Raw genomic sequence first — 13,752 nt, 5'->3', positions numbered from 1 at the left:
TGTATGGGCGCCTAGCTATGTGGCCGGGCGCCGATCTTTGCCGAATTAGGCGATATTTGGTATCCGGCTCCGAGTATTGTTTGGTCGCCCTATAAAAGTAACTAGCCTTTGTACACATGTTGGTCCCCAAACATCCCGCTACCCCGCAATTGCTCACCATACGCCTACATGCCCCGAAACTGTAAGCACCCGACCTCACTTGCCCGCCGCCGACATGCCGCCGAGCGGTGCTGTGGGAAGGGCCGTGCCTGCCATGCTTCCCACCGCCTCGCCCGCTTCGTGCAACAATTACGCCCACCGCTGACGCCCTCGTCCGATAAATACGCAGATCCATCGCAATGGGTGTCCACTCCAACAGAGAAATCCTCGCCTCACACGCACGCTCCCTAGCCCTCGCGCCCTCGCACACGTACTCGCCGTCCTCCGCCATGGACGAATTCGCCGCTCCCTCATTCATCCTCGCCTCGCTCGAGAGCACCGAGTCGCTCTCCGACTCCGCGCCCTCGTCGCGCTCCTCATCCCCTACCGGCTTCCCATCCCTGCCGTCGCCGTCGGACCCTCCGCTCGACCAGGAGTACATCACCGGCAACACCTCCTACTCGTGGTGCACCATCGCCTGATCCGACCAGGCTCTGCTTTGCAATCGCTTTCGTCCCCGCTGTCGTAACTGTGCGCATATTTCCGCTGCGCTATCCCTTCCAGTTCGCGTGCTTACCTGCGTTTGACGTAGTATTCAAGCTCGTAGTCGTCGATGACATCGGGTTAACTTATTCTATTTATGTTGACCTGGTGTCCTCGTGGAGTGTTGGGTTCGCCCTGGGGGCACTTGGTTGTATACTAGGTCGGGACTGGGGTCGGCACGGTTGGCGTCGCCGTAGATTGTGTAGCTTTGCTTTGCTCTTTTGCTTTGCTCTTTGCTTTCTGGATGGTGTAGAATTTGTATCAATAACGATCGAATATGCTTTCTCGTTGCTCTTCATCAGGAAAAACCCCCATCCCTAACGAGCCTTAATTAGTATTTACGGCCAAATAAAGTAGATCATCACCAGCTCACTTTGATCATTTTGTCCAAAGTTGCCGGTCTGGTTCCTCCGCGTCGCGGGTGGATGTTGCGGCATCGCGCAGCATATCTAGCTCATAGAAATTTCAGAGAAGGTTGAACTGTTTATGGGCGCGCGTGTTCTTAGAGAACTAGAGACGTACCAATCTCGCAAAGTCCGTCCGCGTTTGCCCTAAACTCCGGCGCCAAACTTCAGTCGCCTTTATGCCCGCGCCGCGCACGCTCGGCGTCTACGCATCTTGACCTCGTACCACCACCTGCGTCTTTTCAGACATGCTGCTTACAATCCTCTAGCTGGTCTTCGGTCTCAAAAGGCAACTTCTAGTGTACGCTCGAGGGCCTAAACCACCTCTAGCTGTCGGAGCTGTTGGCTCGCCGTCTCTCTTAGCCAACCTTTACGATGGTCTTTCGCGACGGCAAGTAAGGTACGTGTACTGGCATTTGAGGTAAGCTCGCAACCCGTGCAAAGTTTCTTGAGACTCAGCTTGCAGCCTTTCCCAATCCTAGAGTCTTCAGGTCTCACGGCGCTCGCAGCACGTTGCGACACTCGTGAGGCATCCTTACATGTCTGTGTTCTCTCTTGCCGGCTAGAGCGCGACCAATGACCCTCTGAAGGTGCGAATGTTCGTATTTGCACACTTGCTTTACAGCTCCCCCTCCGTGATTTGAAAGGTAGGAGGCTTCTTGTTCGCCCTGTAGCTACATTTGTATGCCTTTACGATAGTGCAATAAATTCTATCTTTCTGCGACGTTTCGAGTGGAACGGTCAGAATAAGGAGAAGAATATGAGGCTGCCGCCATCCTTCTTGTCCACTAATCGAGCTAACCTTCGCTCGTCACACCCTTATAAAAGCCGGACCTTACTTTTTGAGCTAAACGGCTATTCCCGCGTATTAGCACTCATTAGCCCTCGTTAAGGATGGGGATTTTTCCTGATGTTGTCCGATGATTTGCAGTGCTTTCGGGACAAGCCCATCGAATTCCGTCAACTCTTGGGTTCGAACGAATGTCTGAGGCCTATAAAATGCGGCCATTGCTTAGTGGGTGCTTACAGGTGGTATTCGTACACGCATAACGACGTCTTCGCTCCTGCCTCTTCTGCCAAGGCATGCACTCAGGCGAATTTGTCGGGGTTGAGGTGAGGTATCATCTCAAAATTGAACCAGGTACACAGTAAAGTACCACTCCTTGACGTATAGCACAGAACAAGAGCTCTAACCGACTGAAAGCACTCGCATCCTGCGACAACTCGTGCTCCGGGTCTGAGTCGGCGATGTTGTCCTAGCGCTCTTCGGCGAAGGGAATCCAGCTCGCTATACGAGCCGCCAAGACGCGCCAAAGCTACGCATATGTCTGATGGCGGTGATAGTCTCCTGAAAAAGCCAGCGAGTGTCGGCAGGCAAGCAGAAGGACGCCGATCCTGAGAGGAACGCGAACACGATGTCCACGAGAGAGCTATTGTTCTGGGCGCCTATAAAGGTAACACGATCACGTGACCAGACAAAAGCCCATTGTCCGCAAGCCGAGTCGATTCCTTTGTCCGCTCGTCCATCGTCTGCCTCCCGTCCGTCTAATAAAGATGGCGTCGGACGCGCCGCTCAGCATCTGCGCTCCCCTGCACGTCTCGCCGTTATGCTGCCCGCGGACCCCACCTACCCCCTCCTCCCCATCTTCGCCTTCCTTGGCTTCATCGTCTCACTCATTCCTCTGTCATGGCACCTCCAAGCCTGGAACGCTGGAACCTGCGTCTACATGATCTGGACCTCATTCGCTTGCCTCATCCAGTTCGTTAACGCTATAGTCTGGAAAGACACTGCCCGCACTATTGCTCCGGTGTGGTGCGATATCTGTGAGTTGTTTGATTCCTGCCTGCGAAGGTTGCGCTAATGTCAGGGTTATCAGCGACAAAATTCATTATTGGTGCAGGTGTTGGCATCCCTGCGTCTACCCTGTGTATCAACCGCAGGCTGTACGCCATCACCACTGTCCGCTCTGTGTCCACTTCCCGAGAAGATGTGAGTGAGTTACGAATCCTGAGATCGACTTGTTCTGACTACGTGGTCAGAAACGCCGAGCGGTCATCGTTGACCTCTGCATCTCGGTTGGCCTCCCTGTTTTAGTAATGATCCTTCGTAAGTGCAAATGCGCTGCTCAATCCGTGCGATCGTTCTAACGCTTGCATCAGACTACGTCGTCCAGGGCCATAGGTTCAACATCATGGAGGGTGTCGGCTGCCTCCCCGAGATCTACAACACGCCACCTGCATACCCTCTCGTTTTCATGTGGCCTCCTCTCATTGGCTGCGTCTCCTTCGTTTACGCATGTAAGCTTTATTTTTATCCATATGTACGAATGCCGCTAACGATTCCGAACAGTCATGACTCTCCTCAGCTTCCTGAGGCATCGCATCAAGTTCAACGAAGTCATCTCCTCCAGCGGCGGCGCGATGACCATCAGCCGCTACTTCCGCCTCATGCTCCTCTCCATCTCCGAAATGGTGTGCACGATCCCCATCGGCGCGTACAGCATCTACATCAACACGGCCGGCGTCACCCTCGCGCCCTGGATCTCCTGGGCGAACACGCACGCGGAGTTCTCGCACGTCGAGGAGGTCCCCGCGTTCATCTGGCGCTCGAACCGCCCCTTCCTCATCTCGGTCGTGATGGGCCAGTGGGTGTACATCTTCGCCGCGTTCCTCTTCTTCGCCCTCTTTGGCTTCGCGGAGGAGGCGCGCAAGCACTACAGGCTCACGTTCTGGTGGGTTGTGAAGTGGTTCGGCATCCGGCCGAAGCCCAAGAGCGAGAAGATGGCGTTCAACAAGTTGTCAGGGTACGTCCGGTCTCCGCAACTCACATTCTCATCGCGTATATTGACACTTCCCCTTGTAGACTGGCGAACTACGGGAAACCTCCGCAGTTCGCAGACTTCAACTCCCTCCCGCCCTACTCCCCCTCCTCAAGCACACCGCGCACCCCACACAAACGTCCCGAATCGCTCTCCCCCTCGCTCGCCGAGAGCTTCGCAGAGGTCGATCTCGAGAAGTGCCTCCCCCCATCTCCAAGCAAGTCGCACAGCGACGCGTCCTCCGTATATGACGGCGACGACGCGTCGCACGTCATCATCATCTCCGACGAGTGCCCCGCGAGCACGCCGCCGACGCCCGTGCGCGAGCCGGTGCGGCCGATGCCCCCCGCGATCGCCGTCCCCGCGTTCCACCGCCCGTTCTCGCCGCCGCTGCTGCGCCCGGGCGAGGGGCTCGCGGTGCCGCCGCTGGGTGGTGCGCAGGCGATTGCGCGCAAGGGCTCGGTGGGCTCGATCTCGATCATGGTGCATACCGAGTCGCATACGTTCTAGGTCTCCCAGACTGTCCCCACTATCCCTATTCTTGCTCACCAGTCTCTTTCCGTTATGACACACGTTGCATCATACCCACACAACACAATCTCTCGCTCCTGCTCTCCGCTCTCTGCTCTCCATCGAACTAGCTCACCACGCACAATGTACCACTAGAAATGACTTCCCGCCCTCGCTCTGCTGCCGCTGTATCTTTATTGCACGTAGACTCGTGCTCCGCTGGTCTTCGTTTCGGCTTTCGTCCTGTAGCTTATTTGCGTTTCCTCAGTATTGTTCTGCTTAGCACTGGCATGTTACCTCTCATAGTTAATCGTCATCGCAATACCATCTCTCTGCGCGACGCCATAGTGCGGTTCGCTGTCCACAACTGCTTCGTGTGATTGCTTTTCGATGCAACGGTCAAGCGTAAGGTAGGACGCCAACACTGTACCTCTGGGAATGACTTCCCGATTGTATGCTGAAGTGTACTCCTACCGCAATGATGACCTATGCGTTCGATCAATCTTATCCCCCAAAGGCACGACGAAAGCGCACGCCGCGAACTAGCTACCGGTCATGAGATGATGATACAAATAGCTACATCCCCGATTCCCCTGGTGGTACAACAACAAGGCCCTGTTACTAATACACTCTAATCTCTCAATCTCCCAGCGTAACGAAGAACGAAAGCGATAAGTTAGCGCGGCGGCGCGCGCGAAGTCGGCGCGGTCGTGAACGGAGCTCCGTATAAATCTCTGTCGCAGACGCCTGTCAGTTCATGCTGTCCGATGATATGGGGGCGTGGATACTCACCGAGGCGGCCCTCGCGCTTAAGCAATGATGCAGCTGCCCTTGTTCCCGCTCGTCCCGGTCTTGTCGCACTCGACGAGAATGTCCTCGAGCGGCTGCGCCTCGGCGGAGGTCTCCGGAACGGCGGGGGCGATGGTGAAGAACGCGTCCATTGCGATTGAGGAAGAAGAGGATAGAAGGCGCGGGGAAAGCGAAGGAGGCGAAGCGTCGAGATGCGAGTTCGATGTGCTTCTCCGCGTCTTCGCGGGCGATATTTATACTGTCGAGATGCGCGAATGACAGCTCAGGCTCATGACAGCATAAATGGATGACGGCGCAAATGCTCGAGGCCGTCGGGGCGCGAGGGTGTGCCTGTCGGGCGCCGCAATCCGTGCAATGTCGAGTGTTTGACAATAAGACGTGTCGGCCCGAGTGCACACCGTGGCGGCGAGCAGAGCAGGACTGCTTGGCATACAAGGAGGCGGCGGCGAGTGGTGCCTTGCATTTTGATTCCGTAGGCCTTGTCGCGCGGACAGGGCGATCGGCCGTGTTGTGTGGGCGCGATCGGTGGCTGCAGCTGGCAGTATCTGTCCATCGAGGACGGCATTTCTCCTTGTACGGCACATGTTATTGTGAGCTTTCCGTGGCGGGTCGGGGGCGCGATGGATGGGGGGCAGGTCGTTCCCCGAGGCTCCTGCCCGACCTCTTCACAATAAGGAGTCTGGGCCGCACACTAGGCCACATTGATGACTTGTTTCCCGCCGTCCTTCGAGCGGGGCGATAGCTGGCCTGAGCCAAGCGCTAAAAACCAGCTATTCAAGGCACCCAATAGATCATGAGGTATCTGGATGGCAATGTCAGTGAGCTGTCGCCACTCCAGCGATTTCAGCAAAGTACTTTTACGTTCGTGCTCACTAGTCGACGAGAGAAGCAAGTTGGTGGCAGACGGGCGCCTGTCGCACCTAGCACTGGACCCCGCGGCAGTTGCCGATGCAGTGTCTTGTCCGATTCTTCCGAGAGCCGTCTCTGACGAGGACGTTCACCACGTTCACCCTCCCCAAATTACTTCAGTATATGCTACCATTATACACCCAATGGTGCAGAGTACTAGTGCACTGTAGCCGGATCTCACAAACCTTGACCGCCGTCACGCTAGGTACGCCACAGAGGTCTTGCGATCCTCACCACGAGATGACCGTGCCAGTGGTTCCAGCGCAGGCGAGGTCGCGTTTCCGATGTTTGGACGGCCTGGTGAGTAATTTGGGGGTCTTTTGCTCAACAAACATAAGGAAATGCTAATTGGCCAGCAGGCTTGCTTGCACCCGTTCAGGAGAGTGACTCGCTCGCCCACAAGGGTCCTTCACGCCACACGAGTTTCAACATCGGAACGTCACAAACTTAGGTTCACTGGTCGGATCCATGATAAAAATACAGCGGCCACTCAAGTAGAAGACCGACGACCAACACAATAGTACGCGGGCGTCGATTCCCAGTACGAAGCCACCTGATGATAAGGTGAGACGCGTGGGATATGCATGTGCTCATGAGCGCGAATGTTATGCAGCCCCCTGTCCTCCAAATTTGCCTCAGGATACGCCTTGAAGTGAACGTACACTTGCACACCCATCGATGTAGGGCTGCGCGGAATGTACTCAAGAGCTGTATGTGACTGCAGTCAACAGGGGAACAACACGAGCGGTGAGTCCACATTTGCGTAGCACGGAGGGCGATAGCCAATACGACGGTGGCAATGTCGTGACAGAACCTCCCGGGCGCGCAGCTGCGCGTGAGCCATATTGCGTCCAGGAGGCGTGGCGCTCGAGCCAATTGTCTCTTCGTCGCCGTTTTGCATGCAATGATTGCTTCCTGACGGTGGCGGAAGTTCCGCGCCTTCCAGTTCTCACATACATATAAGCTAGCAGGAAACCTCTCCCTGGGCTACTCACCGAGCAAACGCACCAGCCCGACAGCACCTCGCAAGCCCTGCTTTGCTCACTGCATCATCATCCTTTTGCCATGGACGCCTTCTTCGTCATTGCTGCCCCCGTCCCCGCGGAGGACGCTTCTGCGTTCCCCGAAGTTGACATCTTCGCCGATCACGACTCAATAGGCACCAACGGAACCCACGGCTCTTGCATCATTGCCTGAGCGCAGGTCTCGACTTCACGAAGCATTGGATGCCCTTGGTATCTATCTTTCTTACATCGCATAGCAATTCGTTAGCTGACCCTCACTTTTCCCTCTAGCACCCTTATACGCGTCTGAGGAACGTCTACCCTACAACCCGCCTTATCATCCTACTGCACCCCTCGTAATCGCGAGACCCGACTATCCCATCCTCCCGCGAAACCGCCCATCCTTCCAATCCTCCCCATCTCGTCCAGTTCCCTCTTCGACTATTCGTTACTGCAACTCGCTTCGGCGGGCGCTCTCAACGGCATCCTCGCCTTTTGTTCCTCGCGACGGTCCTCCCGCACGCCCTTCCGCGTCCCCCGCGGGCGCGCGACCCGCACTCTCTCTTCTTGAATTCAGATTCCCTTCACGACAAACCGCATCACTCCACGCCTCATCCATCCATTACGCGTCTCACGACTTCTTGGCCCCGTCTTGATTACGCGGGCGCCGTCTCTCTATTTTCTACACAGTAGCAGGTTCCGGACATGTGTAGCATTCTACCTCTACACTAGTACGTATCGTAAACTATGCCCTCCTCATATCTTTATCCCCTCTCTCTGGGAATTGTATATTTGCCTTCTTTAGCATCCTCTCGTGTTCTTCGGTGGTCGGAGGATGGGAGCGAGCGCGGGAGGACTTGGAGACGTGCCGGTTTGATGCCTCGTTGCGCTTTGTATCGAATGGTAGCATAGGGTACCGTAAAGAATTAACAACTACTCATTAACAATGTTCATCCCTGGGCGCGGCGACACAGGGTATCCTGCACCAGTCGCACTTTGATTCCGTGCACCGGGGCCCGGGCCGCCGCACGAACAGGGCGATCGGCGGTGTTGTATGCGCGGGATCGGCGGCTTGCAACATCTTTCACAGTCCAGCTCATTCGCGCACACGCAAGGACTATTGATAAGAGACGCACGGTAGCATTACGCAGAGAGAGCTGGGTACAGTTCGCGCGGGCGACGGTGGGAGACAAGACGAGAGACGGGCGCCTGAATATATGCTGTCTACTGACACCGGCAGTTGCCGAAGGTCTTGTTCGAGTCTTGTTTGGGCCCATTCATATGAACCTGGTGGCGTCCAACGAGCCACTTCATCCTCCCCACATACCCCTCAGTCTAGCTGCGACATTACTCCTGACAGCACTGAGCCGCAGGGCTTAGACGCGTCTAGTGGGCATAGGTGGCTCGGTAAGCCGTCTTGGCTTATTGAACAACACAGTCGTACTGAACAGCTCACTTACCAGGAGAGCCGCTTCTAAGCATGGCTCTTAACACCATAGCAGTACAGCATGGTCCAACGTCAAGTATTGATACATATGGTCCACTGGACGTATCCAGGATAAGAATACAGCGGGATCCCCAAATCGAAAACCGATGACCAAAAAACCCCTCCTAACACCAACGACAGCCGCATTAATCGCAAGTTAATGTAGATTAATCGAAGAGGGTAAGGTTGTGTGGGCAATGCGCCCGAGAACGAAGGGTGCGATGAAGTCGTGAAGTTCGTAGAGCGAAAGCTCACGAGCTAGCGCTCTGCGAACGCGCAAGATCGTCAGCGAGGAATGTCGTGGTGAGTGCGTGACCGAGACTTACCAGGCGATGGTGCAGCCGCCGTGGTTGCCGCCGGTGCCGTAGTCGTCGTGGTCGACGGGGGCGTCGGCGCTGGGAGCCTCGACGGGGACGGGGGGAGCGATGGTGAAGAACGCGTCCATTGTGGCGGTGAGGAGGATGCTCGAAGAGGTGAGGCTCAACACGAGGAGTTATCGAGGATGACTTCGCTGACGACCTTCGACCTCATCCCTGCAGCTTATATGCTCTCGCGACCCTCACGCCATGGATCGGGATGCGTGAGTTCCGTGGCGCATGCCGCCCGCGAGCACAATACCTGCGTTGCGAGTCTTGTCTGGATGGTGCTCACCTCCACAGGAGGCGTAGTCAGATGTTGAGATGTGGGTGCTAATTTTGTCCGATGTGTCTCGGCTGACGGTCTTGGAGAATAGGAGTTGAAACAAGCTGTCATCAAAAAGTATAACCCTGCACGCATCGATGCCGCCGCGCTCTATCCGACGTACTGCGGTGCTATCCGTGCTGACCATGACGCGTAAGTGCTGTTGTACAACACCTCGTCTATCGCCATATCTGAAGAGTGTTCATAGCCCTAACGCCTCATGGGGCTGTCGACAATTATATGCGTCGTAGCATGTATCGCCTTCACGTCTGCACGCTAGTGAGTGACCAACTGCGCTCCAGCTACTGTTGTGTTTGCTCCGCCTTGAGGTCCGGAGAGTGCAGAGCGCGTGCGCGAGCGTATGCCGCGCTCCTGCCCTCTTCGGAGCGGTGTTCCGGTATGGAGGCGCCATATTCTTCGATTCAGTGTTTTGTCGAGATGGTCATTGCACTCGATCGACCCTTGCACGGACGCGGTATGGCCGTTGCGCCACGTTGTGAGCCACCCGGCTTGTCTTTGGTTTGCCGCCTCCTGTTCTGTCGGGACTGTGGCATTGTGTCGGATGCACTATGACGCAGTCTTGTCATGCGCAGACTGCATGCACGCCGATGCGCGTCGGGTCTCCTGTCGGTGCCTCGGGGATGCCGTTCGGTGCGCGCTTGCCCGACGTTGCCGTCGGCGCGACCTCCGATACGCAGACAGGTGGCTTTCTCGATAGCGTGGCAGCGTTGTCGATGATCAGTCATCTCGACTCCCTCGCAGTAAAGATAGTAAGAGCCTGTTTCCACATTCGCCGTTCACAATAACGAGTCCAGACAGCGGGCCGGGGCGCCTTCCCGAAGAGGAAGGGGTAGTGTTCGCGAGCCCGCGCGGGCGCCTTTTCCTTTTTGTCTTCGCATCCCCGGGGAATCCGAGTCCGACAGCGCGGTGGTCTAAGCTCGCTGTGTGGACGCGCGCCCGGGCCGTTCTCGAGAGTGATTGAAACATGGTGCTGGCCGGATATCGGGGATCTCGCACGTCGCTTCGCTGCCCAGTCATGCGTTCCCGTCGAGGTAATGCGTCCTGCGGATCAGCCCCGGCCGCTGCAACACAATAGTACGCAGGCGTCGGTTCCCAGCACGAGCCCGCCGCCTGATAATAAGGTGAGACGCATGAGGTACGCATACATGAGCGCGGGTGTCAAGCAGCTCCGTGCATCCTAAATTTGCCTCAGGATACGCCGCGAGGCGGGCGTACGCGTCCAGTTTCATCGATGCAGGGCTGCTCGAAACGCGCTCTAAGGGCTGTATGTTCCTGCGGTTGGGAGGCGGATAGCTTCAGTGGTGATCCTACAATTGCGTAGCGCGGCGTGCGGCGGCCATGATATGCGGCATGGCGGCAATGTCGCGACGGGACCTGGGCGCAGCGGGCGCGAGCAATGTCGCGCGGCCGTGGCGCCCGAGCTATTGTCTCGTCGTCGTCACTTGTGCCTGTATAACTGCTTCCCTGACAGCGGCGGTCCTTCCACACCTTCCACGACGTCGTACATAAAAGCTCGCAGGCGAGCTCTCCCCCAGCTACTCACCGAGCAAACGCATCATCCCGACAGCATCCTCACCACAACAAGCCCGAGCGAGCGCCCCTGCTTTGCTCACTGCCATCATCATCCTACGCTGATCGCTGCTTGCCATGGACGCCTTCTTCGTCATTGCTTCCCCTGTGCCCGCGGAGGACACCGCTGCGTCCTCCGAGGTTGACATCTTCGCCGACCATGACCGGCTGGCTACTACCGGATCCCACGGCTCGTGTATCATCGCCTGAGCGCAGGCTTTGATTTCACGACGCCTTCGATGCTCTCTTGAGAGGTGCGCATCTATTTTATGCAGCATATGAATTCGTTCGCTGACGCGTACTTCGACATCTAGCATCCTCAGACCACGCGTCTGAGAAAGACCTACCCTATAACCCGCCTACCATCCTACCGCACCCCTCGTAATCGCGAGACCCCGAACCCCCTATCTCCCTGCGAAACCGCCCTCCCTCCACCTCTTCCACTTCTCCCGCCCTCTCCGTTTCGACGACCCTTTACTGCGACCCGCCCCGGCGGGCGCTCCCAGCGGCATCCGCGCACTTTGTTCCCCGCGACGGCCCTCCCGCGCCCTTTCCGCGCCCCCCACGGGCGCGCGGCACACACTCGTTCTTCCTGGATCCAGACCTCACGACCGAACGCATCTCATCTTGTCCCTCACGCCGCATCCGACCATCACGCGCCTCACGACTTCTACTTTCGCCCGCCTCGATTACGCGGGCGCCGTCTCTCCAGTCTCGACACAGCAGCAGGTTCCGGACATCCACGTGTAGCATTCCATCCACACCAGCATATCTTGTAAATTATGCCCTTCCGCGTCTCCTTCTCCTCCCTGGACCATCTCCCTCTTCTCTTTCCTCGGCATCATCTCGTGATCTTCGTTATCGTCGACTCTACGTCCCGAGGCTCCGCGCCTCGGGCATCCTAGCTGGTGGCCGCGGAGGGATGGGGTCGAAAGGGGGCGGGATGGGAGCGCGCGGGGCAGTTGTAGCTCTAGTAGATAGCATAGTGGCCTGGCCATCCGAGGCGCAGGCGACACTCTCTTGGCCGGACTCTACGTACATACTTTGTTTTCATATCACCGCGGACAGACGTTGTTGTGTACGATTTTTCTGACATTTGGTTTGCTTACTTACTTCCTTACTCCCTTGCGGGCCTCTTTGGTAGACGTACTCATCGGGCGACTAGAAGGGCTGTTGTATCCGTACATGATCTTCATGGGCTTATGTCAATGACATGATCGTTCACGTATAACGAGCTGAGTGCGCGTGCGTGTGTCATTTGGAGTTCGACAACCGTTGTGATGCATGTAGTATACAATTGTGGGGAATGACAACACTTAGCGTTGCCTGGCTACAGTATGTGCATATGCTCCAAGGTTGCACAACGTGTTCTGCAATGTTGCTCAATTGTGTTCGTTTCGCTAGGGATGGCACTCAACAGGCCTGTACGGAGAAGGTACGGTGATTCAAACAAGTACATATGCTTCACTCAGGTGCTAGGGTTTCAACAGCCTCGTATCCATTCGACAGCGTACACACCATGATATGCTGCAGTGCGTCGTGCGCACAACGCGCACGGAAATATGCATCTAGCTGTCGTAGTGTACACTAAAGCTTTTCCAACATAAAGCGAGAGAGGGAGACAGAGGGAGGAAAAAGAGGAGCGGAAGGGAACAAGCACGAGAAGGGGCTAAGGCTAGCGGATGATGGGGTCGTCGTCGGGCATAAGGTGGGTGCGCTACTGCTACTGCGAGGCGGAAAGGGTGGATGGGGGTGGAGAGGAGAAAGGGAGCGTGTGCTCGGGCCCCGGATGCCGACGACGCCCACGCCCACACGGTATAGATAAGTAAAGACAGAATGACGCGCGGAGATGTAGGAGGGGATTATGCGGACGAGGATGCGACCAGCCGGTCCACTCCGCCTAGCTACCACTTGCAAGAAGTCCCGGGGCGTCCAAAGTTCCAATCGAAGATCGTCGTGCAACATCATGGAAGGTCAGGGAACTCATGACGCCTGCTTATTCCTGAAGCGAAGCAAGGGCGCGAGCCCGGACATGGCACACGCCTTCTTCAAGAAATCATGCTGCAACGAACGCATACGTCAACCACTGCACCAGTTCTCGTAGTCTCGAGGTGCTTACCTGAAGCAGTTCATCCGCGGTCGCACGACTCTTCACATCTACGCACAGGCACACGCTCAGGAAGCCCTTGAGCTCCTTCGAGAGCGTCTCGGGCTTCTTCAGTGTCGGCGTACCGTTCGTCGCGATAAGGTAGAGCGCCTTGAGCGGTTCCTCGTCGAGGTATGGCGGCTCGTTCTCGATCATCTCGATCGCCATGATTCCGAGCGACCAGATGTCGACCTTCGCGCCGTACTCCTTTTGCTTCACGACCTCGGGCGCCATCCAGTACGGTGTGCCCACCATCGTCGCGCGCTTCGACTTCTGGTCCGTGAGCTTCGCGCAGAAACCGAAATCGGCTATAGTACAGACGTCAGCACTTTCGGGTAATGACGAGGACGGAGAAGGTACGCACTAATCTTGACGTGGCCCTGAGCATCCAGCAGAACGTTATCCGACTTGATGTCACGGTGAATGATTGACTGGCTGTGCAGATGGCCAAGACCCTTGCACGTCTGCGCGCCGATGCGTCATAAGCACCTTCTGTGACAGTCGCATAAAGTACACTATCAAGCTCACCTCCAGGCAGATGCTCGAGATCTGGTCCTCCTCGAGCGTGTTGTTCTCAATGATGTCCGTGAGCGCACCTCCCTCCATGTACTCCATGACCACCCAAAGCTCGTTGTTGCGGATGAGGTACGCGTCGAGGAAGTTGACGATGTTCGGGTGCTGCGACTCCTTCATCACCAGGATCTCGTTCACG

At 56.5% G+C, this 13,752-nt stretch overlaps 7 protein-coding genes across 7 annotated transcripts; 4 read left to right on the top strand and 3 right to left on the bottom strand.

The window, feature by feature from the left end:
- Nucleotides 1–428: 428 nt before the first annotated feature.
- Nucleotides 429–620, top strand: TRAVEDRAFT_184715 (pheromone; the record flags this gene model as incomplete). The annotated part of the gene is made up of 1 exon (XM_008042657.1): nt 429–620. The coding sequence occupies one exon, from the start codon at nt 429–431 to the stop codon at nt 618–620; it is 192 nt and encodes a 63-aa protein (XP_008040848.1).
- A 2,072-nt stretch (nt 621–2,692) lies between these two features.
- Nucleotides 2,693–4,414, top strand: TRAVEDRAFT_73174 (STE3-domain-containing protein; the record flags this gene model as incomplete). Its single annotated transcript, XM_008042464.1, has 6 exons — nt 2,693–2,909; nt 2,963–3,075; nt 3,126–3,192; nt 3,246–3,383; nt 3,436–3,889; nt 3,949–4,414. 6 exons carry the CDS (start codon nt 2,693–2,695, stop codon nt 4,412–4,414), a joined length of 1,455 nt encoding a protein of 484 aa, XP_008040655.1.
- Nucleotides 4,415–5,223: 809 nt separating this feature from the next.
- Nucleotides 5,224–5,355, bottom strand: TRAVEDRAFT_184727 (pheromone; the record flags this gene model as incomplete). Its single annotated transcript, XM_008042664.1, has 1 exon — nt 5,224–5,355. The coding sequence occupies one exon, from the start codon at nt 5,353–5,355 to the stop codon at nt 5,224–5,226; it is 132 nt and encodes a 43-aa protein (XP_008040855.1).
- A 1,843-nt stretch (nt 5,356–7,198) lies between these two features.
- TRAVEDRAFT_184718 (pheromone) lies at nt 7,199–7,330 on the top strand (the record flags this gene model as incomplete). The annotated part of the gene is made up of 1 exon (XM_008042663.1): nt 7,199–7,330. The coding sequence occupies one exon, from the start codon at nt 7,199–7,201 to the stop codon at nt 7,328–7,330; it is 132 nt and encodes a 43-aa protein (XP_008040854.1).
- Nucleotides 7,331–8,945: 1,615 nt separating this feature from the next.
- TRAVEDRAFT_184722 (pheromone) lies at nt 8,946–9,068 on the bottom strand (the record flags this gene model as incomplete). Its single annotated transcript, XM_008042660.1, has 1 exon — nt 8,946–9,068. One exon carries the CDS (start codon nt 9,066–9,068, stop codon nt 8,946–8,948), a length of 123 nt encoding a protein of 40 aa, XP_008040851.1.
- Nucleotides 9,069–10,972: 1,904 nt separating this feature from the next.
- Nucleotides 10,973–11,104, top strand: TRAVEDRAFT_184723 (pheromone; the record flags this gene model as incomplete). Its single annotated transcript, XM_008042661.1, has 1 exon — nt 10,973–11,104. One exon carries the CDS (start codon nt 10,973–10,975, stop codon nt 11,102–11,104), a length of 132 nt encoding a protein of 43 aa, XP_008040852.1.
- Nucleotides 11,105–12,877: 1,773 nt separating this feature from the next.
- Nucleotides 12,878–13,733, bottom strand: TRAVEDRAFT_49556 (Pkinase-domain-containing protein; the record flags this gene model as incomplete). Its single annotated transcript, XM_008042091.1, has 4 exons — nt 12,878–12,955; nt 13,014–13,348; nt 13,405–13,504; nt 13,569–13,733. The coding sequence occupies 4 exons, from the start codon at nt 13,731–13,733 to the stop codon at nt 12,878–12,880; spliced, it is 678 nt and encodes a 225-aa protein (XP_008040282.1).
- Between the last annotated feature and the right edge of the window lie 19 nt (nt 13,734–13,752).

Source organism: Trametes versicolor (genome assembly GCF_000271585.1).
Source record: "Trametes versicolor FP-101664 SS1 unplaced genomic scaffold TRAVEscaffold_8, whole genome shotgun sequence".
Lineage (NCBI taxonomy): Eukaryota > Fungi > Basidiomycota > Agaricomycetes > Polyporales > Polyporaceae > Trametes > Trametes versicolor.
This window is presented reverse-complemented; position numbering and strand designations above follow the sequence as displayed.